At 34.4% G+C, this 27,924-nt stretch overlaps 1 protein-coding gene across 2 annotated transcripts in view; it reads right to left on the bottom strand.

The window, feature by feature from the left end:
• Window positions 1-437: 437 nt before the first annotated feature.
• SLC17A6 (solute carrier family 17 member 6) overlaps window positions 438-27,924 on the bottom strand; it is a 41,622-nt gene continuing 14,135 nt past the window's right edge. The window contains exons 4-12 of one of the 2 annotated variants that reach the window (XM_003312961.6): window positions 20,407-20,521; window positions 18,953-19,040; window positions 17,111-17,197; window positions 14,273-14,415; window positions 9,767-9,916; window positions 5,069-5,201; window positions 3,856-3,966; window positions 3,276-3,403; window positions 438-2,539 (exon numbers count right to left, since the gene is read on the bottom strand). In XM_003312961.6, coding sequence (XP_003313009.1) covers window positions 2,204-2,539; window positions 3,276-3,403; window positions 3,856-3,966; window positions 5,069-5,201; window positions 9,767-9,916; window positions 14,273-14,415; window positions 17,111-17,197; window positions 18,953-19,040; window positions 20,407-20,521 — 1,291 coding nt within the window. In that variant the 3' untranslated portion in view covers window positions 438-2,203. The remainder of the gene's footprint in view (window positions 2,540-3,275; window positions 3,404-3,855; window positions 3,967-5,068; window positions 5,202-9,766; window positions 9,917-14,272; window positions 14,416-17,110; window positions 17,198-18,952; window positions 19,041-20,406; window positions 20,522-27,924) is intronic. The other variant, XM_009460084.5, reaches the window with a different exon arrangement.

The following is a 27,924-nucleotide window of genomic DNA, read 5'->3' as shown; positions in this document are numbered from 1 at the left end:
TCTTCATTTACAAGCTGGGAATAAAAAAGAGCACCTACTTTGGATGGCCACTGTGTAGTTACATGAGATCCTATATCAAAAAATGACTAGGACAGTTACCTAGCACAGGGTATGTGTGCAATTAAAATTAGGTGGTAATATTGATGTGACCTGTTTTTAGTTTTTTCCTAAATTCTTCTTTAAACTTAGCAGCAGTTGTGAGAAAACTCATTGAAATCTGGAGTTTGACTCAGAGACCTTTTTATTGATTTAAAATTCTATGGAACCACATTCCACACAATCTAAAGAATGCCGTGTTCTTTCATTAGATCCCCAATGGCTCAAAAGGTTGTTGTTGTTCTTGAAGCCTAGATTTGGCTTCATTGGGGTCTCCACCAGCTAAATTCACATTAAAACTAAATACTAAATAAATCCAAATTAATGTATGATTAATGCACTGCTTTTTTAAAAAGGATAAATAGAGCATTTTATTAACACTTTTTTGCTGCAACAAAATGACAGTCCACATATTTTCATTCAACACAACAAAAGCTGTGATCACATTACATCACTTTGAGGCACAAAGCAAAGGGTATTTTTTTTTTCTTAAGGTAAAGAACGATTTGCATTTTTTTAAACGAACTTTATGTTTTATATTTGCAGTAGCAGGGCCTCCAGTCACTAGCACAGTACATTGAACAGATCAAATATCCAGAATAGACAAAATACACCAATAATATTTTGAGTTGAATTGGGAAATGTATTATCATAATTTTAGGACACTATAAAGGGGTCTGATGTTAGCTTTTTTAAAAGAAAAATAAAATCATTCCAACCACCCAAACAGCTACTACAAGCAAAATGAAGGTAATATACAGACAGGAAATTTTATGCATTGCACTTATTGCTTGGTACACAAATGTTGCAATTCTTGTTGAGTTATATTAAGAAATGACAAGCAAAATGCCTCTTCCCCACCTAAAATTCTATGACTCTATGAAAGTAGAAATTGCAATTCCCTAACCCAACATTAGGTGTATGCTATTTTTGGTTTCGTGTGAAGATTGTTTATTATGTTTCTGTGTATGGACATGTATAAGATATACAGATATATATAGAGAGAGACCATTTTAATATAATGTATTGTCCTATATATTTAAGACAAATATTTCTTAATAGGACTTTAAATAATAAAATTACCTACTTACAATATCTCTATGAAGTTAATCTTTTCATATTATATATAGCTCTGTGGCACAAGTTTCATATAGTATTTAATTATGAAGGAAGAAGGATATCTAAACCATTTTCTATTTCTTTGTTCTTAATATTGCATTTTAAGGGCTATATCTCCATAATAAATTTCTTATTAGATTCTTTGTGGTGTATATATCTCTTTTTTTTTCTAATGCAAGTTACAACCAGTACAAAGTTGTAATAAAAAATACATTGAAGTTTATTTCTTTTTATATTTTTTGCAAAAAAGTTATGTGATATGCTACATGAAAAGTTTGATTTTATTGAAATGTGACCTGTTTCATACTGTTAGGTAGATGGATGGAAGAACATGAAGCATACCCCTCAACTTACATGTTCTCTTTCACAGAAATAAGTGTTTGTGCCCAAGCATTTCATAGAAAACACTGCAAGATATTCCTTTTGAGGACTAACAAAATATCTCACATTATGCAATTCTAATAGTTATTCAGTACAACTTTGTAGCTGATAGTTCACAATGTATTTCTTTAATTGAGAGATACCCCAACTCCATGATTTTCACTTAATAAATGTCGCCTCTACTTGACGCAGCCAACTTCTGTGTGCTATCTTGCAATACAGTGTAACAAATATAGAAGTGCGTTTTGCATGATCAAGTAGCTTTGGCTTCTTAACTTTTGTAGGATGAGATGTTGTGCTTTAGTAAATAGTGATGAGTTTTAGCTCATATGAATCCAATGTGTAACTGCTTGTTTCTACGATTTTGACCAGTCAACCTTTAAGTCACAAATGCAAGAATGGATGACTTGAATGGAAATGATGGAACTTCACAATTTTACAGATTGCACTTGATGGTAACCTCATGGGTTTGTTTTGTTTTCATTTTTACAGCAAGACTTGCCTGGTTGATATGCTTGCAAGTTTACATCATGTGTTTTTAAAATTTTTGTGCAATCACAATGAATTTAATCACAAACACTAAAAATAAATCCAGTAATTAGTTTTGTTATGAATAATCAACTCGGTCCTTATAGCTATGTGAGTCTTGTACTTCTCCTTGTACAAATTCCTCTTTCTTTTCCCAACCACTAGGCCAACCTCCATTGGCCTGTGTTGTGGCACCATAAGACTTGGTGGTACCATAATTTATATAATTTTGAGTAATGTCCCCTGTTTCTTCATCGAGTTCATCTTCATGAATAAATCCACATTTTTCTTCACTTGTTTCCTCCGGGTCTGCCCAGGGTTGTTTCTCTCCTGAGGCAAATATTGCATAAAATATAACTCCACCATAGTGGACTAGGGCAGCGATCAGGAAGACATACTGCCACTCTTCACGTGACTGCAGTGACAAAAAGCAGCACTGTGAGAACTGACTCCCCATGATTTAAACGCCTAACATCTTCTCTGAATGCACCACCACTGAGTTTTCATAAAACACTATATTTGGGAAAAATCCATGTCCTGATTATGTAAAGCAAACACTCTATATAACACTTCTGTAATACTATTACTTTTATTATTTAATGTTTTAAATCTAAAAGTTTAGAAATAAAATTCCAAATATATCTATGGCCTGCTGATTTTTAAAATATTCATAATCTCTTTTCTTTTCCATTGATTTACTTATCTTTTTATTCCATTTCCTTTGTTTCTTTACTTGTAGTAAACCAGAATTTTAAAGCTCTGCATACACATATAAGTACAAATAGCTGATGATAATATTTTTCCTTGGACAACTGCAGAGGAGTCTGAATTGAGGTTTACAAACAAAGCTCAGAAGACATCTGCTTGAGTATTTTAATAAGCTAGAGACAAAAGGGGTTTTTATCACATCAGGGGTATTAGAATTATTAAAAAGGGTTGAGAAACATATTGCTTATTGGTTAGGGAAATGGACTTTCTTGGAATTCTTAAAAAGATACTGTATTCTGAGCCTCATTTATATTTCCCACTCAGAGATGTGGTGACTGGACAAGAAAGAAAATGCTAAGGATAATATTTTAACTATTTTCCAAAAAGATTATCATTTTGAGAAACTGTCTTCTATGACTAAACATCTGTTTTGACCATCTTACCTTATTCTTTGTCATTGCACCAACAATGATAGGACAAACCATTCCTGACAATGTGCCAACACCATTCGAAATGCCCATTAAGATACTGGCATATCTTGGAGCGATATCCAAGTGGTTAACATTGAAACCTGAAATACACACATAAGTTTTGACTCAGGGCATCCTAAACGTCTTAGAAGTAAATACCTATAGAACCACACATCACAACTCCTTAAAATATACTGGGTACAGAACACGTGCTTAATTACTTTGTGATAATTTCTCTCTGGGATATAATGAGAATAGAATGAGGTATGAATTCTTATCTAATACTTAATATGTGATGTTCACTCCACAGAGAAGAGGTAATGTTTTCTTAACAACAACAACAAAAGGCAGTCCAGGAGGAAATTGAGTATTAACAAATCTAAATGTTTTCTCAATATTTTATTTTTTTCATTTTCTAGTGGAAATATTTGACTATTATTCAACATATAAAAGATATATATGAAGATATCTATAAAAAGATATATGTATGTGTCTTCTATCAGCAGTCAAAATCAGAATGTCCCAAGTACAAAGAAAAAAAATTATATCTTACCAGATATAGCAAATCCACTGAATCCCACTGCAAGTACCAAGAATGAGATTGCTACCCCTCTAGTATGAGAATAGCCAACAACCAGGAGCAGTGTGGCTTCCATGCCAAAACCTTCAGAAGCAAACACATAGAAATTCTTCAGAAATTTTTGAAATTTTACCAATGAGCCAAAACTGCTAAAAATGTTCCAACTTATTGACCTAGAAATTCCACTTCAGAGAGTCTATCTTCAAAACTAATAATAATAATAATAATAATAATAATAATTTATCCTAGAGATTCATGAAGCTTTCCTTGTGTTTAATAAAAACATCCAGGCCAGATGCGGTGGCTCATGCCTGTAATCCCAGAACTTTGAGAGGCCGAGGTGGGCGGATCACCCTAGGTCAGGAGTTCGAGGCCAGTCTGACCAACATGGAGAAACCCAGTCTCTACTAAAAATACAAAATTAGCTGGGCGTGGTGGCACATGCCTGTAAACCCAGCTACTTGGGAGGCTGAGTCAAGAGAATCGCTTGAACCCGGGAGGCGGGGGTTGTGGTGAGCCGAGATCATGCCATCGCACTCCTGCCTGGGCAACAAGAGCAAAACTCCATCTCAAAAACACAAAAACAAACAAAGAAAAACATCCAAAACAACCTAAAGTTTCAATGATTGGAAGAGGTGAGTTAGTTACAATAAATACAAATGGCATTATTATTTATTTATTTATTTTTATTTTTATTTTTTGAGACGGAGTTTCACTCTTTTCACCCAGGCTGGAGTGCAATGGTGTGATCTCGGCTCACTGCAACCTCTGCCTCCAAGGTTCAAGCAATTCTCCTGCCTCAGCCTCCCAAGCAGCTGGACTTACAGCCACTCACCACCATGCCCAGCTAATTTTTTGTGTTTTTAGTCGAGATGGGGTTTCACTATATTGGCCAGGCTGGTCTTGAACTCCTGACCTCATGATCCACCCACCTTGGCCTCCCAAAGTGCTGGAATTACAGGCATGAGCCACCGTGCCTGGCCACAAATGGCATTATTAAGCAGTTACTTAAAACTAGGAGTTATGAAAAATTTGATGTAATATGAGGAAGTTATTTTAAGTGAATAATGAAGGCACAAATGTAACTGCATCTAAGTAATTTGATATGTGTAGAAAAAGTTATTCTCTCATGTAGGTTAAACTGATTGAACTAAAAACATGTCCTTAGTGCCACTTATGTACTTACCACCACAATTCATGATCTTTCTCACTGTCGTAGTTGAAAGAATCTGCTTGCTTCTTAGAAAATCTGCAATTTGTCCCCCAATAGGCACAATAATTGTCATTACTAAGTGTGGCACAGCAGATAGCATACCAACCTGATGAAAAACAAGAAGGGAGAGAAATAGACATAACCATAAATAATATGGGCAATTTAATGGCCTTTGTTTCTGAATCTGTCATCACATCTTTATGGACAAAGGAAGGAAAAATACTCTTTCCAAATGATCACTTACTCATTCCTAGAAAAAGTAATGCCTTCCACAGAATAAATTAGAAAAGCTAAATTTACTTGGATTCCTTTAGAAGGTAATTTTTTTTTTTGCCACGTAATGCATCAGTAAATTTTGAGTATGAATCAACTCTTCTGATATTGTTAAATGTGTTTGCACAAATACATCCTTAGTGAAAGAGAGGAAAAGTGGTGAGAGAGAGAGAGAGGAAAAATACATTTGTCACATCCTGAAGAAGCTGTATTTTAAATTCATGTTTAATTCATATGGGAAAAATGCATATTTGCACTTTAAATATATATATCATGAGTTTTATAGCACAGACATAATTTCTATAGAGTAAGATCCCAGGTAATGCAGATAATTTCTTCAATTTTAAGTATTTTCTGTGTCAAATATCAATACTTGATCACATTTTTGTATGGTGGCATATAGTTTCTGAATTAATTTCATGCTAAATAGCCCAATTTAAAACTTTACGCACCAAGATCAGTTAAACACATATTTTTACCATTACTTACACACAAAGCACTGTGTTCTAAGCATTATGGGGACAGTAAGTATACATAAAATGCATTTGAATTATGTATTACCACATACGTGGACTTAATAAACTTTGAATGTAAACACATAAGGAAGTTTTTTTACCAAGTATACTTTGAAGAACAATTGTTGGCAGATGGCATTCATAATTTGTGTTTAAGTATGTCTTTCCAATTAGATTATCGAAGGTTTGAGACAAAGATTCCAATTTATTTTACACTGGTGTATAGTAAGGTATCACAATCATGGATTTGAGTTGTAATAATTAATTGAGACAGTAAATGATTCCACAGTAGGTTAACTGTTCAGGCTATATAATGATCTCTTCCATCCCAGATGGATGATTTTAATAGTGTTCTTATTAAATAAAAAAAATTTAGAGTCAGAAGACTTAAGTGATTGTGAGAGCCAAGTTTTGAATCAGTTCTACGTGAGTCGAAAGACTGGGCCTTTATTCTTAGCACCACTGCCATGAGAAGGAAAAAATCAAATAAAATCAGACAATATATATTAATGTGCTGAGTCTAGTACAAAACTTGGTATGTAGCAGGGGCTCAACAGGTACCTAAATAAAGATGTCAGGTAAACTGACATTAGAAAAAAAAAATCATTATCACTTTTGAGACTAGCATCCTGAGAAAAGTACAGGGCTTTTTATTCTTAATATGGAGTAAATATACTTCAAGCAGTCAATGTGTAGAAAGAAACCTTTGAATAACAACAAAAACATTCTGAAAGACACTATGTTAGGATTTGTATAGAATTACATGGCATATTTTTGGCATTTATAAAGGCAGGCTAAAAGTTTGGGAGTAACCACATTGCCTAAGTCCACACAAACGTCTTGCATTTTGACCCAGTATTTAATACATCTGAAAAGTTTTTTAATTGAAAATCCTCTGTTATTTACTATCTATTTGAACAATCATTTTGACTACTTTGGATAAGAAAGGAACAAAGCTATGGTTATTTTTTCACACTTTCAGCAAAGGGTGTGCAAAGCACTATGGAAAATGCAAGGTGCTAACAATCTACCGGGTTAATGAGACAAGTTTTAGACTATTTTAGCATACTGATTTAACATTTAAGGGTATTGACTCTCCTATTTTCTTAAACAATATGTGGATATACTCTGTATTTGACCTCAAAAGAGCCAAAGAGGTTTCAAAAGTTTTTGAGCTATTCAGTGGTCTTCTTGGCTTTTGGGGACTTATCATGAGTAATCACTTGACACATCATCAAAATGATCAAAACCTTCCTAAAGATCATTCATGTCAATTACATACAAGTTTGCTTATTATTTTAAGGTTTTGCAAGGCTGGGATAAATGTTTTTGAGCTTATAATTGATCTATTCTTCATAGAAACTCCAGGTAATTAGATTTTTGCCTCATCCTTCTTTTAGATTTTCTGGGTCATAGTCTAGATCGTATGTCTTCCTATCTGATCCATGTCTTGTTCAGAAATAGCAGCAAAGCACAACCAGCCAACACTGTTCTTCTCCTCCCCTAAATAGGAAGCTCAAAAGGAATGGATGTCTATTCTCATTTGGCTTGCCCTTATAATCTGACCTTTCAAATTGCTGGTTAATCCTAGCACTGACCTGCTGATATGCCATTTTCAAGGGCCTGAATATGTTACATATAAGCATAGGCTGATATAATATATTAAATTATATATATATATGTGTATGTGTATATATATATATATATATATACTTGTTTTAAAAAATGAAAAAAGTATTTACCTGATATATATTGTATTAGCCTATGCCAATATATAATGATATATATATGTATATCTCAGTTAACTAATACAATTAACATATAGTTAACTGATATAAAATCTATGTTACAATTTTATTTATATATACGGTGCTGTCTGAACTAAGTCAGTATACTTAGAACGAAGGTTAAGCCACTGCACTCATATTTTTTTCTGTAGGATACCCAATTTAACTAAAGTTGCAGAGAATGACCCTCCATGTAAATATTTTACTTACTTCACCTAAATTTGGCTGCACTTCTTAAATAATATCATTATCATTTAATGGTATTAAGTTAATACCATTATTTAGAGATAAGAAAATTGAAGCTGATAATTATTCAAAACGCTGCCCAAGATTATATACCAATACTTTGTTGTAGAACTTAGATTTGAAGCCATGTCAGTCTAGACCCAAAGCAAATTCCCTATGTTCTCCATCATCTCCTATACAATTTTTTCAGCTAAGTCAGAATTTTTTAAACTAATTAGTATCTGAAGACCAATCTGTGTGTGTGAATTTATCCACAATTTTATTTAAAAATATAACTAATGAATGAAATAAATCAACCCATCTGCTGGTTGATTTATAATTACTTTTTGCAAAATACCATTGCTTTTACTCAAGCATTCTCAATTAATTGGAGCTACAGGACCAAAATGACCACACAGTTTCATTAACATCAGTTGGCTTCCTCACTCTCCCCCCGAGAACTGGCTTTATTAATAGCCTGTCAGTATCATATTTGTCCTAGATTATGAAAATGGACTCACACCTCCAGCAGCCTTTGTTGAGAAGTATAACACCTCTCAGAGTTCCCAAAGGCTACCCTGGAATGTTTGATCAGCTCTAGAGAGAAGAGCTCTGTCTAAAGCAGCCATTCTTCTCAGGGATGGAGGAAACAGTTTCCTTAGAAACAGGAATTACAAAAGAGCTCTTAGAATAGCTACTCCTAAACTGAGGTTTTCTTCAGTCCCAGGTCTCAGATAGTCTTTCAAGTAGAGATAGAATATGAATAGCGAGCCCAGCTGGACTTATGTAATGACATGAAGAGAGATAACAAGACCATTGCCAGCACAGACAATGTATTCAGGACTTAGCAAAGGGCTTGGCACAGAGATGGCATTGAGCAGATACTCACTAAATACTTGAATGGATATATGATTTACCTGAATTTGAATGGCATAGTAAAGATAATTAAACAGAAATCAAAGAATCTGTCTAAACTTGATTTTGTCATGCATTACTAGCGTGGCTTTAAGCAATTTAAATGCTTTCTCTAGTTTCTGTTTCCCCATCATTTCAATAGAAATGACGATTGTTGTTCAACAGGTCAAACAACAAAGGTTGTTCATGAATATGAGAGTAGTTTCTAAATTTCGAGTTCCTATATAAATATAGAGTAGTATTTTTGTGTTCATTTTATCCTCATAGAAAATCTCAAAATGATTATATTCCCATAGCTCTGAACAAATGTCTGTGGAAGTTAGCATGCTGTATTCTAATTGGTAACTTACTTTCACATTTACACCACCAAGCTGTGAGCATTTTGAGGACAGAAACCATGTTTTTATTTCTGCATCTCACATAAAGTTCTGCACATTGTGTTCAACAAATACTTGTTAAAATAATAGATTGGATGGACAAAATATAAGAGTGTTTTCAGATTTTCTTTTTACAATCCTCATATCTTGTAGCTGGACAAGAGTTCTAAGAGCATTGAAGAATAATTAGATTGGAAATTTGTAAGTAGAATTCTATTTGAATGGAATGCTTTTTTTGTTTGTTACATTGTCTGTGAGCTGAGACTTAAAGGGAGTTATGTTTATTTACAGGGAAAAGATTACACCGCTGCTCGCTCCAACTGGGCTCTAAGTTCCATGAAGGCAGAAACTAGGTTTGTTTTGCCTGTATTCTCAGTACCAGAGAGCAATTCTAGCAGACAACAGAATACAGTAGACAATGAAACATTTTACTTTGCTTCTATTTCCTAGCAGTTATTTGTTTAATGAATAAATGAATAATCTCTGAAAATTAGAAGATAAAAATTTTTGCAAATGAATTTAGTATTCACTTAAATACACAGGTAATCCACAATTTATATAAGAATACATTTTACATACCTTGCTAATTTCAAATCCAAAGACTTCCTCAAAATATGCTGGCTGACTAATAAGCAATAAATAAAAAGTCCAGCTTCTGCAGAAGTTTGCAACAATTATTGCATAGACTGGCATGGATGTAAAAAACTTCCTCCATGGAGTCTTGAATTTCTGAAATTCCAAAAAGAGAGACATTATGACCATTTTAAATATTTTCAAACTTAAGTGGGAATAATAGGTGCTTTGCATTTTCAGGATGTATATGACAGGTCATAAGTAGGAAGTAGGAAGATGTAGTGAAGCATTAATTATAACCACCCAGTTAACCTTAGCTACGTAAATAATCATTGGAAGAGAAAAAAAATAAGATCTCAATCACTGCAACTTATTAGATTGTTCCAGCTTTAGGAATATGCAGGATTACATAATTATAGAAAATTGATTCCAAAAGCATAGGTCCTAGTTTCTTAAGGTTTTTTTTCCATTTGTTTTATTTTTTTAATGGTGATAGACCATATCTCAGCAAAAACTCACTGCCACATCAGTGAGCTTGTGATATCCAAAACATTTCATTTAAAACGTTGAAAATCCAATGTATTCATGAAAAGAAAGATACAAAAACTTAAGAGTACGGTATTCTAGATCCTACCTGAAGTCAATTATTCTACTACCAATCAATCTAAGTCAATTATTCTACTATCAATCAATCATAAATTATCTTGATAGCTAGTAGCTATAACTATAAATTCTGTGACACTGGAGTTCAAGGTTCTATAAAACTCAGAACAGCTGGGTGAAAGCATTTGTCTACCCCCAGCGTACCTTCGGCACATAATTAGTTACTTAAAATATTCAAAGCATTCAACATTAACAACCTAAATATGATCAGCTTTGCATATGACCCCTTTAAAAAATTAAACCTAATTGTACTTAAAGTTTCAGTGTATGCCAAAATGTAAGCAAGTACATATTCTCCCCCAAGACTAATATTTTTAGCCATTAAAATATCTCTCATATTCCCTAATTATTTCTCAATTACTTTATTCTGAACACCAAAATACTGTTTGGTGAGGAAACAGTAGCCTAAAATAACTTTGTTAAAAGCTAACTTGGGATCCTTGACCTAACTAAATTACTGAAAGAGGAAGCAAACACCTTTCACGTGGATTTAACAATTATTCCTGAATGGAAAACCTCCTAATTTCTAGTATTGGTTGTGACTGTAATTAAGCCCTTTAAAGATCACTTTAAGTGCAACACAGTAGGAAGTTATGATGTGGTGATCATAAATATATGCAAGACAAAAAAGAAACAAACAAAAACAAAAATCTGTCCTAATACTATGTAATGAATTCTGTGGCTTTGGATAAAAAATTTTAGTGGCAGTGTCATAAATGGGTTCCAAAAGTACAGTTTTTAAAAAGAAATCAATATGTTCTGGGAAAATAATTCCAGATGAGTACACTTATTTCAAAGATAATAAAAATGTCAGAAGACAGAAATGTCTGCATTATAGTATTATGTTAGCATAAGAAATGACTCCAGAATACTATTAAAAGTAAAAGAACTTTTCCCTGTTGGGCAAAGATCCTTTCATTCATACCAGGATCATCTTTCCTAAGAACTTTATTCTTTACATGGTAAAGCACTTCATCAAAAGCAATAGAAAAATATCTCACCTTATACCTTAAAAAATTGTTGGCGGATTAAAGGGAAGATTATGGTATTCTGATAATGTTCTATTTATTGAACTCCCTGTTTATGTTTAGTTTATAAAAATTAAGCAAGCTGATTGTTTACTATTAGTGTTTTTTTCTGTACATATGCTATATTTAAATATATTTTTAAAGAAAAACAGATTTAAAAGACTTTGCAATAAGTTGCAATGTGTGATTCTTGATCAAATTCAGATTCAAAATAAATAGCTAGAAATAAATTTGAATATAGGTTAGATGTTAGAATATAGATGGTATTAGAAATTTGAATATGATGTAGGAGTTGAATGATGATACAGAATTGTTTTTAATTATGTTAAGTGTGATAGTAGTACTGAGATAGTGAGGGAGAATATCATTTTTCTAGATATACATATGAAGTATTTATGGATAAAGTATTTTGATGTTTTATTTACTTTGAAATAGTTCATCAAAACAAAAGTGAAATAAATATGACAAGACGATAATTGTTACACCTATGTGATGAGTATATGATATTCCTGTCAGTACTCTTTCTCCTTTGCTGTATATTAAATTCACTCACAATAAAAAAAGTTCAAATTAACTAAAATGCAAGTTCTATTCCCACATAATCTCATTTTAAAATTTACTTTGAAGCTACAGGAACATATGAAACATCAGTAAGAAGTAAAATATTGTCTTTAGAAAAGCAGTGAGGTATAGGAAGTGGGGAGCTGAAGATTATGCTGTTTTTTCATTCTCCTGCTGTTCTTTCTGGGGTCATTTGTAGGAATTAGTTTTTACTTAGGCAGAATTTCTGATTATTTAAAAAATTTATTTCTAATCTAGACATATGACCTCTCAAGAACTGGCAAATAAAAGAACATAATGAATTAATAGGATATAGGCTGATCACATTAATTTGGGGCTAGAAATCGAGGCTAAACTCAGAACTTCTGCTCAAAATAACTGCAGCTAGTGGGCACCAGTGCATACTACCAATCTTCCACCCACTCCCATATCACCTCTTGCTTCTGAGTAGCCACCATAAGAAATTATTAGTCTATTTATAGAAGGAAACACAAAGAGGAAAGTTCTAATGCCAAGCTAACTCATGGAACAACTACACAGTAAAGATGTGTTTAAACCATTGAAGTTTAACTTCTGAATTATATATGATATGGGATTTTTCTTATTCATTAAGGGCCAATTTGGCTCAACAATAATGGGTGATAGACTTTTTTTTTTTAACCTATGATGAGATGTCAAAGACAGGCATTCTCTAACAAATGAAGTAGAGAATCTGAGCTAGAATCAAACACACCTAGACTAGGGAGCAGGAGGTGTTTGTTTTAAAAGAACAAATGCATAATATGTAAGGGGCATTGATTCTTCAACTAGTGTATGACACCTTTCAGCTCTTAGCATAAGGAAACTATCATTGATCAGATCGCCTAATGCCTCAATATGTCTAAATACACTAATTTTACTAAACAGTGTTTTCCTTTTTTTTTTTTTTTCGAGACGGAGTCTTGTTTGTCGCCCAGGCTGGAGTGCAGTGGAGTGATTTCAGCTCACTGCAACCTCCACCTCCCTGGTTCAAGCAATTCCTCTGTCTTAGCCTTCCGAGTGGCTGGGATTACAGGCTCACGCCACCAGGCCCCAGTAATATTTTTGTATTTTTAGTAGAGACGGGGTTTCCCATGTTGGCCAGACTGGTCTCAAACTCCTGACCTCAGGCAATCCACCCGCCTCGGCCTCCCAAAGTGCTGGGATTACAGGCGTGAGCCACCATGCCCAGCCACGGCGCCCAGCCACCTTTTTAAAATATAACATCAGGTGGTTTTGTATTAATTACTATGTACAATGTATCAGTGTTACGTGGAATAAAACATTTGCATTATTGAAATAGAACTATGTTTTCTCTCTTTTTTAGGTAAATCAGAAGAAATCAAATCATCAGAAAAAAGGGCTTCACAACATTGTCTTTATAATGCTTGATATTCATAGTAATAATCCTGAAAGATAATGATATTTTATCAATAAAATAATTAAATTATGTTATAATTCTTTTATATCAGCTGTCTATTATTGGCATTCTAATGCTTCAGTATCTCCTAAACTACATATGACATAAATACACATGTATTAAACTTACATTTAGAATATAGTAGTCCTCCCTTAACCGCGGTTTCACTTTCTGAGGTTTCAGTTACTAGTTGTACAGTACAATAAGATATTTTACGGGGGGGGGGGGGCACATTCACTTAAGTTTCCTTACAGTATATTGTTATAATTCTATTTTAGCATTAGTCACTGTGGTCAATCACTTACTATACCCAATTTATACATTAAATTTTATCATAGGTATGTATGTATAGGAAAAACATTATATGTAGGGTTCGGTACTAGTCACAGTTTTAAGCAACCTGGGGGGTCTTGGAATAGATCTGTTCAGGATGCGAGGGGACTACTGTATTCAACAAACCAAAAATTGCCTTTTTCATGGCTGATTTGGATTTTTTTAATGTAAAATGAACAACTATTTATTGTATTTGTTTAAATATAGACCATATTGAACTGTTTAAAAATATTGTTTAGGTTTGCAGTCATAGTTATCACCCAGTGTACATTTTTAAATGCTTAAGAAAGGATAAAGGAAAAAAATAAATGACAGATGGAGGAAATAGCTATTATTCCTAAGTCAGAGAATATGGATGGACCAAAATAAAAGAAGTTATGATTGATACCAAATTAGTTTTGCTGAGGAAGAACTTGTAAGATAGTTTGGTTGGTCAATGGGGGCGAGATGGGAATAAGATAGGAATATACACCATAATAAATTTCTTACTTCCATTGCACCTAAAAGATTTGCACTCTCTCCAATGCTTTCTTCTATGTACCTACGTTCTTCATCTGTAATAGTAGGATGCTTTGCAGGACTTTCATAAGACACCAAAAGCCAAAACATGTACCAGACCATTCCAAAGCTTCCTGCAAGCAACAGTTCAGAAGGAGAAAGTCACTTCCATTTAACAGTGATGTGCTGGAATAAAACTGCAATCATCTCAAGACAAACATATTCTATTAGAAAGAAGAATTCAAGCTTATGTTTCTCCAACTGACGTTAGCCATCTTTTCTTCTCTTTTGCCATTAAGCTTCAAACTTCTTAAAGGCCAGTCCTGTGGTTTTATCTCCTTGTCTCTGTGAAATAGCACTGATATACAATAAGCCATAAATAATTATTAGAATGGTGTAGTTTGGAAGGTATTCATTCATCCGACAATACTTAGCAGTTAGCATTCTAGGCACTCTGGTTAAGTGAGAGAAATATAATGAAGAAAACAAAATTCCTGTCCTCAAAGAATTATTCTGGGGGCGAATTCTTTTCTTTATTGCCTGCCTAGAATATATAAAAGTGGTTGCATTTCCAGAGAAAAGAATTGCTCTTTTCCCTCTCCTGTTAGCACTTCCAGATCTGGCAAACAGACAATTAAATAAAACCTAGAATATTTTAGCATGAGTGGCTACATTACATAAAAAGTGGGCCTCTGTACTTCATGTGGTAACAACACTTTACGTGACTGTATACCATATTATTTTCAGCACATAGCATTGCCTATTGATCCTTCTTTGGGCAGACAAAAGTTATAAATTCCAAGGCCCTAAACTGTAAATCCTTTTTCATCCTCTTCTTTATTTAATACTCTTACCATTAAAACATGTCCTTTTTGTGCGATATAAATCTGTAAGCATTAATAATAGCAAGAATCTCAAGTGATTTATTCTAATTTCCCAGCAGTTGGCCATTTCATTTTTCCCTCACAGTGTTCTGTTTGTCCCTTGGGTAACAATCTAAATGCTCCTGATCCCTGCAACACTTTTTCTATTCAATCTCCAAGAAGGGTTTCCTAACACCATACATAGCTTCTGATGAGCTGTGTTCCTTTTAACTACTGAACATTGCAGTAAACATGATTTAGGTTCAGATAGTGCTTAAAAATTCAGAATAATATAGTGTTTACAGAATATAACTCCCAGATTCAAATCCTGACTGTGTCATTCATTCGCTATATGATCCAATCAGTAACTGAATCTCTCTAAATCTCCACTATAAAATGAGATAATAATTCATTTTTATGGGAATATAGAAAAGTTAAAGGAGGTAATATATAAATCAACAAGTAGAGTGGATGGCACAAAATAAGCTTTCAAAAAATGAGAGATATTGTAATTTTATAATAATTATCATTACCACTAACAGAATTCACCTAAAGTGCCAGATATGCTGCTAATTACTTTATATGTATTATCTTTTTTAACTTACGCCACTATACTGATCTTATCTCTTTAATCTTTAAAATGCAAAAACTGAATGTGTGACTCCAGACCAAATTATTGTTACATACAGCAAGTAAGAAAGTACTATGATATGGTATTTTCAGATTATCTGTTTACTTTTTGTATCATTCAATGATAAATATCAAATGAGATATAACTTGAAATAATGATATTGGTTGTTTATGAGTGCCTTGTTTAAATTTGTATTCTTACTTTAAGGTCACATATCTTCAATTAAGTAATGGACAAAGACACAAAACATAGTATTTAATTGGATAGCCATACCAACTTGTACAATACATCCTATAAAACAAGTGCTTTTAAACTTTGTTGAATTATGCACTCCTTTGAAAATGTAATGAAGAGTATAAATTAAAATCTGATTTTTAAAAAATCTCCCTAAGAAAAAAAAATGTTCACGAATACCTATATGACTTGCAATTTAGGGCATTCATGGATCCAAAAACCCATCCATGGCTTTTGAACCACAAAAAGAGTCCCTATGATAAGTGACATTTAATAACCTTCTACAAGCATAATAATTTGTTCTGATGAGAACATTTCAAAATGGGAATGAATTAGGGCAAATTTAGAAGCAGCCAGATACTGTTCTACCACATGACTTCATTAATATTTCAGATTCTCATGGCAATGTCCAAAGATGATATTAATCAGTGACAATATCAGTTGGGATCCAGCTTTCCTTTATTTTTCCTTTCCTCATCATTAAAAAGTGCCTCTTAGACAGAAAGACTGTAGGGATATTTTGAAATAGTTACAAAGTGAATATCAAGAGTGTTTTAGACTTAGGATTACATATTTTATTTCAATGTGAAGGCTTAATTGCCTTTAATTCTGGAGGACTGAGATATGCTGCTACAGCAGCTAACTGCTGATATTTCATTAAGGAATTGAACAGTCACTTTAGCACCACCACCCCCTTTCAGCTTTCCATCCCTATTCAATCTTGAAGAGGCAGAATTAGGAAAATGACCAAAAGGCAATAGCAAAGGGAGGTGACTGCTGCCTAACTCTTTTCTCTTCATCAGCTTTTAATCAAGAGCTAATTTAATATTTTTTCATAATGAAGGACATAGATTTACTAAATGACAAAGTTCCTGTCAGCAATGTGGTTGCTTTTTAAAACAAGAAATAGCAATCTAAGAAAAATAACAGAGATGAAATATTTTCCTAATCCTCTCAGAATACAATGGAAGGATTCTTAAGAGAAGAAAATAAGTAAGTAAACATATAAATGTATTTAGTGATTGATCTCATTGTCTGCAACCATTTTCTTTTAGCCTATGCACATTTCCTTTAACTCTATTGCATAGAAATATAACATACCGTAGACATAAAACACTGAAGACCAGCCAGTGTACTGCACAAGAATGCCAGCTAAAGGCATTGCAATCACAGCACCGGCATAGGAACCTAAAGTGTAAGGAAGAATGGGAGATAGGTGAGTGAAATCAGTAGGAATTATTGATATCATCTCACATTCCTTTGTTGATTCACACAGACGCTGGAACACTCAGGTACATGGGCCTCACACCCATGCACATACCCTCCATCACCAAACACATATATGTCTACATACGTACACAGGAACACGGGATTACACAAGTGGATAACACCTACCTCCTACCCAAGACACAACAGAGATTTAAAAATAATAATGGAGACATGCTGACTGGCATGCTGATTGGCATGTGTCCTGCATGTCTGTGTGCTGTACTTGGGACAGAGTATGGCAATACTAACCAGACACCTAAAATCTATTCTTGCCACCTCAAGCATGTATCTCCTTGTAGCAAATTCGTGCAGTTTCAGGTTTGTGTAGCTTTTACTGACTTCATTTTAATTTTTTTTCTCTGCCAGCGGTCTCTTTGTTAGTATCCATGATTGAAGGCATATTGCTTCGGTTCTCAAAGCATGGCCAGAAGGTGTCATCAAGGTAAGTTATCACGTTTTTTCCCTATGGCAAATTTGTTTTCTTTGCTGTCCCATAAAATAGTTTAAAACATACTGACAATTCTCATGATAATAGGTAGCATTCATTAGCTTTTCTAGTGAATATCACCTAATTTATATCTCTTTGAATTTTACATAGTGGGTTATTAAAGGCAATTGTAAAAAAAAAAAAAAAAAAGGTCTTAGACATCTAGACAGAAATGGCAATATTTATGCCCTGTGATTTAGACCCAAATGCATGTAAATTCAAATGCTACAGGCAATAATACTGTTAACCTTATGGCTTAAGTATACAGCAAAATCACAGCAGCCTTAATTTCCTATTACTAGCATTATTTACAGCAGTTCTAATATCTGATTTGGAAAGGGAATTGCTCTCTTGCCTTACTGCTCTGGTAGAAAGAGTAAAACGTGCATTCTGAAGGCACAAAATGACCTTAAATTAAACTGATTGTCTTAAAATGTTTTAAAAGTTAGCAACGAACAAAAGTAGCTTCAGATTAGCAGAAAGAGCTCTACACTTCAAAAGCTGGGATTGAAGCTTTAATACATGTTCATTAATTCTATTTCCCAAAATAGTAGTAAGGTCAGTTTTGATCCCAAAAATAAAAGTTCCAATGAATGGGAAATTATAGCAACAGTGCTTAGGAGAATACTTAAAGATCACATTAATTTAATTAATTTAAATTATAATAGTTATTTTCTATAGGCATTTTATTCACTATAATTCAAACATATAGCTGTATTAAATATAAATTCTGAGAAACTGTTAGATATTAACCCCAGGCAGAGTTCAAAGTAAATTTAATATTTATTTGTAAAAATAAATACATAGTCTAATTATGTTTTTATCTCTGTAAATGTGTTTAAAATTTGTATTTTTATATCTTTGTGTCTAGGTATAATAAAAATACTGAGGTTCTCAAAAAAATGGACTGCAGTATAAGAGTATTATAAAAACCACCCATGAATATATTTGAAATCCTAGATGAAATGGATCAATTCCTAGAAAAATACAAACACAAGAATAAATAGAAGATTTAAGCAAAACAATAAAACTAAAGAAATGGAAATGGTGGTCAAAAACCTTACCACTCACAGATGTTCATACAAAACCCAGATGGTTTTACAGGTGAGTTTACCAAATTTTCAATTCTTATTCAAGTTGTTCCTAAACTTTTAGCCACCATAGCTGCATCTGCACACAGTACTCACCACAAAAGGAGGTGGTTGCCAGTCTACTCCTCTCTAGAGGTGGGGCCCATTTGCTCCATATCCCATGACATGCTGGGTAGGTCACACCCTGTGATGGGGGAAGATACTCATCACTGTCACCATTTAGGATCAAGAGTCTTTTTAGTATCCTGTACAAATCCTCCCTGCCCTTCAGACTTCCTTCCACCTCAATTTTCTTTTTTTCTGATTAAGGTAAAAGAAAAGACTGTATATTAATCAATTTATCTGCAATTCTGAACAGTTTGAAAAAATTTGCGAGATCATTTTGTAGGGCATTAAATTCAGTAAATTCCAAATATAAATATCTATACAGAGAAAAGTGAAGTTTAGATCCTTGGAGCTCACACTTCCTGAAAGCAGTGTCTAAAATTTAAGACCTTTAAAATTATTAGTCTTTTTCTATTATTTTGAACCTATCTTTTTTTTGGGGGGGGAAGGAGAGCGGGTTTTTTGGTTTCGTTTTTTATTATTATTATTTTTTTAAGTTCTGGGGTACATGTGCAGGATATGCAGGTTTGTCACATAGGTAAATGTGTGCCATGGTGGTTTACTGGACCTATCAACCCATCACCTACGTATTAAGCCCAGCATTCATTAGCTCTTTTCCCTAATGCTCTCCCTACACTGCCCTTCCCCAATAGGCTGCAGTGTGTGTCGTTCCCCTCCCTGTGTCCATGTGTTCTCATTGTTCAGCTCCCATTTATAAATGACAACATGCAGTGTTTGGTTTTCTGTTCCTACATTACTTTGTTGAGGATAATGGCTTCCATCTCCATCTGTGTCTCTGTAAATGACATGATCTCATTCCTTTTTATGACTGCATAGTATGAGAAAGGGTTTTTTTTTTTTTTAGTGCCTTAATATTTTACATTATTTATCTATTTCCATTATACTCCATGGAAAGAGAAGGGGAAATTGGTAAGCCGAACTCGAGTTTTTAAGTGGAATTATTTCAAAGTCTGCAGGCTGATGGAGCAAGAGTTGATCATTAGAATTGGATGCCTCAAAAATGCATTCGATGAACTATTTCAGTGAAAACTCATATCGTGATTCAAGGCCATCAGGAACTTACTTAGTATAAAACTCCCAAGATATTAATTCATGGTTACCACCAGCAAAGGACAAACTCTAAAATTCTTGTCATGACACATTAACAAAAGTCCCTGTTTTTTTAAAGTCAAATAGGCATTAAAATATTTCTTTAATCCCACTCAATTCTAGAGAGAAGGAGATAAGCAGTGACATTCATAGTTTCATATCATTTATGGACAAAATATCTGACTGTCTAACATTTCCAGTGTTTCATTTTTTATTTTAACTCTATTTAGATGCAACCTAATACAATATATTTATTTACAGATAAAGACAAAGATAAACTGGTGGTTCTCAACCAAATGCCAATCTTAAAAAGGCTTCACCCTGAAGTTACATACCTCAACAAGTCCCTGCAGTATTCTGACAAAGATGACACATCCATAATGCACTCTGGCTGCTGATGGAATTAGCATATTTAGGGTAGAGGTAAGAAGTATGGCAGCTCCGAAAACCCTGAAATAGAAGAGATGAGAACACTGTTTAAATGATTCAGCATCTTATATATACATATCTAAATTTCTCGGGAGAAGTTAAACATTTAAAGTAATAAAAAAATTGCCAATAATTTTAAGGTAGATTGTTTTTTCTAATATATGTTCTGCACTTGACAGGCTAGCCATTGTAAATATATACATGGGCCATCTAGAAATTCTATATTTGATGCATCAAAAAATAAAAGGAGTCAATACATTTGGTTATACTAGTATTTTCTTTATAGACTTAATTACAAATTGTAAATATTTAATAAATCAATATATGTTTTGGACTCTATTTCATTCTACAATGTAAACTGCTTAAGGGTAAGAGCTTGTTTTTCACATCCATTGTATCCTTGACACTTAGCACAGTGCCTGACACACAGTTGGTAATAACTGAAGAGTTACTGGAAATAATGAATGCATAAATAAAGTTATTAGTCACATTATGCAACTACTTGTAGCTTTCCTAGAAGCTGCACATACATAGAAATTTTATAAATGAACTCGTATTTTAAATGAACCAAGAAGTCTCTTGATTAAATCCCTTAGCACATGTTCTCGAAATAATGCAAATAATTAGTATATCTCTCTCAGGTTTCTCATTTTTTTCTTCTGTTTGAGACACATCTCGAGCAGCCTACATACAACCATTCAAGAAAAAAATGCTAGAAACGTAATGCTAAAGCTTTTATCCATCTACAAGTAAAAATTCCATTCCTTCGTTAAAAAAAGAAAAAAAAAATCTTGTGGTCGGGTGCAGTGGCTCACGCCTGTAAACCCCAGCAATTCTTCGGGAGGCAGAGGCGAGCGGATCACAAGGTCAGGATCTCAAGACCAGTCTGGCCAACATAGTGAAACCCCATCTCTACTACACAAAATACAAATAATTAGCTGGTTGTGGTGGTGTGCGCCTGTAATCCCAGCTACTCAGGAGGCTGAGGCAGGAGAATTGCGTGAACCCGGGAGGCAGAGGTTGCAGTGAGCCAAGATCGCACCATTGCATCCTGGCGGGCAACAGTGTGAGATTCTGTCTCAAAAAACAAACAAACAAACAAACACTTCTATAATGTTTATACCAAGTAAGAAAAGTATTCCTTTAGCTCGGTTACTTTATAACTATTCCCTTGCAAAGATGTTTTGGGACGTGCTAACTCCAATGAGCTAATCTATATATTTTAGGCAAATTTTATCAAGTCAAACATGAGCCTTAAATTCAGTCAATGTTGGTTGCCTCATAGAAGCTCTAATCTTTCTTGTGGGCACTTTTAAATGTTACTGTTAAAGACCTGGATTTCTGAAAAGGACCCTCTATGATTATTATTAATCTGCTAGAGAAAGGTGAGAAATGACATCCCAAACGGCAGTGAATTAAAACTTTTTCTATTGATTATATACTGGTCAAATAATTTTGTGTAAAAATATATGTAGCCTGTATCCACCTTCCCTTAGTGGCTTCTCTCCACTGAGATAAATGATCACTCATGAAGTGAATATTCTGCTCCATTCTTCCTCTGTGCTGTTTGCCCAAAATAGATGTCCTTTTGTTTTAAGCCAAAGATAATTTTGCATGCTAAGGTTTGAGGAAAAACTTTTATCCAGGTTTAGCTAATATGTGTGTCTTATTTTATTATAATTGTTTTAGAGGTACGATGCATAAATTTTATTTTCTGTGAATGTAACATTCTATCATCACTGTCTCTCCCTTTTTGAAGGGTTTGTAAATACGATTGTCTCGTGATAAGCTGGTGAGAGATGAATATTACCCATTCTTTAGCTTAGTTTCTTAACCTCTTCATGATTGAAATTTGGGCGTAGATAACCGTTTGTTGTGGAATGCTGTCCTGTGTACTGTATGACAATTAGCACCATCTCTGGCATTTATTCACTAGATGCCAGTAGCACACACCCCTCCTCTAAGTTATGGCAACCAAAAATGTCTTCAGTAATTGTCAAATGTTCCCTGCGAGAAAAATTGCCCCCTTAGTAAAGCTGAATCAAGTATGAAGTATTTGTTGAATGTACACTATAGTCAGAGCTAAATTTAATGAGTGCTTATTCGACTTGCTAGATACCATATTAACGCTTCACATGCCATAAACGCCACAAGCACCTAACAACCCAGCGACGTGGGTATTATTCATTATACCATATATCCATTAAAACATATACCAATGTTATAGATGGAGAAACTAAACCTAAGATAAGTAAAATCACTAGTTCAGGTGGTTAACTAGTTTTAAGTAGAGGAAACCTGTTTCAGATATAGTTCTGCTTTATTTAAAACCCAATGAGTTTTGCCACTAGGATTTATACCTGATTATGCATATACTAGGTAGTTAGTAATATACTTCAGCATTCAAACTGTAAATTTAAATGATAATCTTCACAAAGCCACTTGATATCACACTATTATTTCTGAAATAAAATGCCAAAAGATTACTTTTAATGTTTACTTTTCATTCTTACTCTGAATAATGTTTCTAATTATACAATATCATGGCATAATTGAAGTGGTTTTAATTTTAAGTTCCTTAATTTCTACATGGTCTTACTCTGTCACCCAGGCTGGAGTGCCGTGGCACTATCTTTGCTCACTGTAACTTCTGCCTCCTGGGTTCAAGCAATTCCTATGCCTCAGCCTCCTGAGTAGCTTGGAGTACAGGCCCACGCCAACATGCCTGGCTAATTTTTTGTATTTTTAGTATACACTGGGTTTTGCCAGGTTGACAAGGCTGGTCTTGAACTCCTGACCTCAAGTGATCCACCCTCTTCAGCTTTCAAAAGTGCTGAGATTAGAGGTGTGAGCCACCATGCCTGGTCTCTTAATTTCTTTATCTATCCTTTTTTTCATTATTAGTGGGCGCTTCATCTCAAAATCCATTGAATTCCCTGTAACTAGTTAAGAATCCATCAAACTTTACAAATCTCATCTTCTTATTTAATTTTATATAATTGTTATCCTAATTAATATCTAAGTAATTAAAATTCTGATTATCAAAATTCTTGCCCTAAATGGAAAGCCTTTACACCTTGTCTTGCCACACAGCCAAAATTGAAGCAGCCTCCCCATTCAATATTCATTCATGCATTTACACTTCAAACATCTGTGAGACTATATTCACAGGAGAGTATTGTGTGGAAGAGAAGGTAAGAGTTATAGGTCATTTACTGTAATTTCTCCATTTGTATTGACTCATTTAATTCTCACAACAACTCTCTGAGTTGTTACACTTTCCTCTCATTTTATAAATAAGGCAATTGAAACAAAGTGTGGCCAAGAAAAAAAGCAAGTAGTAAAGCTCAGATTTAAATCCGGGGCTCTCTGACATGAAAATCTGTGCTCTTTCATTCACATGATGTCAGCAGGCACTTAGAAAAAGAAGAGGATGGACCTCAGTGTAGTAGGAGAGGGAGAGACCAGTAGTCCAGAGACAATGTGTGCCAAAGGCCACAACAGAAGTACAGATAGAAAACAACAGAGGAAAACATTCATCTCAGCTGAGTTGACCAAGTCACAAACCTTTGGTAGGGAAACTTTCAAAGATTAATATAAAAAAGAAGAAAGACTTTACAAAAACAAGGAATGGCTCAGCAAAGCTTCACAAATGGAAGAGGTTACCTTCTGTACCAGAAACTAAGGAAGTATTGAAAATGGCTGAACATAGTGGCTCAGGTTCTTAGGAGAAGGAAGAACATCTAGAGTGGGATGCTGGATGAGGAGGCTTTGAGGAAGTGTTAGATAGTCCAAGAAGGTGAAGGGTGAAATCCATCAGTCTGTGACATCTTGGAGATTATTGAGTTTGGGGTGACTTCAGAGGGTGACAATTATACCCCTAAAGTGAGGTAAGTGTGAAGCTTAGTGGGATTGAGGAGAGAGGGGTCTAAAAGCCAGGAAGCAGGAGGTGGTTAACAACCACCTAAGTTCAGCCAGGATGATGGCTTGCAGAGGAGCAAGGGGTCAAAGTCACTAATGGTAGAAGAGAGTGGGGGGAAAGGCTGATATAATGCTACAGTAATTTTTGTAGGACCCCAGCTTTGTCACTTAATAATTATGTAACTAGTACGTTGTTTAACTTCCCTAAACTTCTGCTTCCTTGTCTTTAAAAACGACATCACTAGGTAATGGTTCAGAGCATGGATTCTTGAGCCAGACTGCCTGGGTTCACAGTTCATTTGACACTTATTACTGAGTGACCTTGAGCACCTTATGTAACTTTCTGTTCCTCATTTCTCATCTAAACAATGGGAATATTGACAGAACCTATGAGTTATTTGAAGTAAAACAACCAGAAGAATGGCTGGCACACTCTAAGCATTTAAAGAATGTTGGAACTTGCATGATAATAATACTAATGTGTTGTATCTCTTAGGATTACTGTTAGGCTAAATAGAATTGCGTACCTAAAGGACTTAGTCTGATGCTTGACATATGACAATAAATTCATAACTATGAGCCAGTCAGGTAGAGACAGTAATTGTCAATTGTTATTGAATTGTTAGTGTGGATATCACTTCTAGGTTCTCATTTTTACTGAACAACAATATTAGAAAGCTCTTACTGCCATCTTTACTTCACAGACGGTGTAACCATGTCCGAATGAGTAAAAATAACTTGCCAACATCATATAGATAGTAAGTAGAGAACTATGGTTTACATTACTTATCTGTTGTAGATCCTGGATATCTAACCACTAAGATCTACTTACTGTAATAGCAGCAGAATGAGTACTGGTATTAACAATGCCAACAGCAATATATAAAATAACATAAACTTTGAAAGATGAAAATTTTATTGAAAGATGGATGGCAGTAACAGTGGGAAGTGGAAGCAGAATTCTACCCCATCTCTCCTATGTTTTGAAGTAAGTAGTTAAATGGAGAGGCTCATTCATGAAAGTTTTGTATTTTCTTAAACAAAGTATAAGTTTCAAAAAGAAATGAAAGAAGTAGTGGAACTGAATATGAAAAAGAATTTTAAGAGTATAAAATTGCCGGGCGCAGTGGCTCACGCCTGTAATCCCAGCATTTTTGGGGGCCGAGGTGGGTGGATCGCCTGAAGTCAGGAGTTCAAGACCAGCCCGACCAACATGGTGAAATCCCATCTGTACTAAAAACACAAAAATTAGCTGCGTGTGGCGGTGGGCACCTGTAATCTCAGCTACTCAGGAGGCTGAGGCAGGAGAATCACTTGAACCCGGGAGGCAGAGGTTGTGGTGAGCTGAGATCATGCCACTGCACTCCAGCCTGGGCAACAAGAGCAAAACTCTGTCTCAAAAAAAAAGAAGTAAAAAAATATAAATTGTTTAGCACAGTAGTTTCTAGACTTTCACATGCATGATACAAACCTAGGCCTTGTTAAAATACAGATTGCTAGGTGTTAGAGTTTCTGAGTCAGTAGATGTGTTTGGGGCCTGAGAATTTGCATTTCTAACCAGTTCCCAGGTTATTCTAGTATTTCTTGTCCTGCTTTGGGAATCATTGGTTTAGCAGTACCATGCCAGATATTCCCTCAGCACATCACAAAAGGGGCAGATATGAGGTGAAGACCCAGACCTAGAAAAAACAAAGCTAGACAAAGTTGGACGTAGTGGAAACAAAGGGCTTACATTTTGTTATAGAGGGTAGAGGCAAGGGTAGAATAGAAACATTGCTAAAATGGAAGATGTCCTTTAAAAAACACAAATGGATATTAGATTGTTAGATCAAAAGTGAAAATGAAGTTCTCTGTTCTGCTTTTGACCATTCTTATTGACCAAATTGACTGAGCAGCTGCCATATTTTTCTTGGGGACATTTAAATAGCATGATACAGTATTAGTTAAAAAGATGAGTTTCTTTTTTTATTACACTGTGAAAATCCAAATTCCAACTCCAATTTCTTGCTAAGTAAGACTTTGAGAAAGTTGTCATTACTTAAATTCTTTTAGCCTCATTTCTCAGTCTGTTTCTTGTAGACATATAAATAGTATGATATAGTATTAGTTAAGAATGAGAGGTTTTTTCTGTTTTGTTTTGTTTTGTTTTGGTTACACTGTGAAAATCCAAATTAAAATTCCAATTTCTTGCTAAGTATGACTTTGGGCAAGTTGTCATAACTTAAATTCTCTTAGCCTCATTTCTTGTGTATAATGGAAATGTTTCCATACTTCAAAAAAGTATCAAGAAGATTAAATAAATCAATTATGAAAGGGGACACTGTATGGTCCATAATAAATGGCTTGTCAAGGTTAGCCATTATTATACAGAAATTTCCTAATCTTTAATAGACTTTTCAAAGAATGATTATTTCGCATCTTTTTCTCCAGAATGATTTTGCACTCATTAAATAGTGTTAATTCTGTGCCCGTGAACACATGGTTGTTCCATATCAGGCTGAAATTCTAGCAGCTTTCATTAAGTGCAGAAGACATGTAATGGGAATTTTATCTCCCATTCTGAATTCATACAGAATTGATTGAAATGCATCAGCCTCTTAGTCTGTGCCTCAGTAGTCCATCTAAAGTATCTCATGGGAAATGACCAGAAAAGAAAATTCACAGTCTTTTTTAAATCAATAACTGTCTCAGTGTCCTTCCACTTTATCCTTCAATACTCACCCATGCCCCCACCCTCAAAAACACACCTCTTTTTCAACTAGTCTCCTCTCTCAGATATTGCTAAACTACTGTAGATCACCTTTGTAAGACTTAACTCATGAAGTTGTACGTTCCCCAAGCCCTCCCATTATTTTTTCTCTTGGAGAATTGGGTCCAGTTCTCCACTTCTTTAAATTCCATGGTGCTAGCACAATGCTTTTCATATGGCATATTCTCAGGAATGAGCATCCAATTCTTTTTGTGCAAAGACTCTCAACTGAGGGTAATTATAACTTCCTCTTTTGAGGTATATGTAGGTGATAACAGATCTTTCTTCTATGAATATTTATTTCAAGCAGTTGATCATTTATTTCTTCTCTAGCTTTTAATAGGGACAGACTGCTGTTCTGGGCATCCTATCAATTCTAGGAAGCTGAGTTATTTTCATAGAATAACTGTAGGTTGACAGCTATGGGCTATAATTTAGAGTACTCCTGTAGATAAATCCTCACTTGAGATAGTTGCTGAGTTCAAGTACATGACCCAGTGTGGCCTCATTCTTGCATCTTGCAAAGAACACTGGAATCCCCTGAAACTAGCAGCCATCACATTGCCTGTTACTGCCTGTTCATCACTAGATCCTCATCAGCCTCTGAAACCACTGTCTCTGAAGCTCTGCTTTCAAAATTAAATTAGGAAATAATGCTTCAGAGGCGATAAGGTGTCCTCTTAAAGAACCTCACCATTCATTAATACTTAATATAGTTATATATATTATATTATGCTTGTTTCATCATTTTTGT

Source organism: Pan troglodytes, chromosome 9 (genome assembly GCF_028858775.2).
Source record: "Pan troglodytes isolate AG18354 chromosome 9, NHGRI_mPanTro3-v2.0_pri, whole genome shotgun sequence".
Taxonomy (NCBI): Eukaryota; Metazoa; Chordata; class Mammalia; order Primates; family Hominidae; genus Pan; species Pan troglodytes.
Note: the sequence above shows the minus strand (reverse complement) of the source record. Positions and strands in the feature narration are given on the sequence as shown.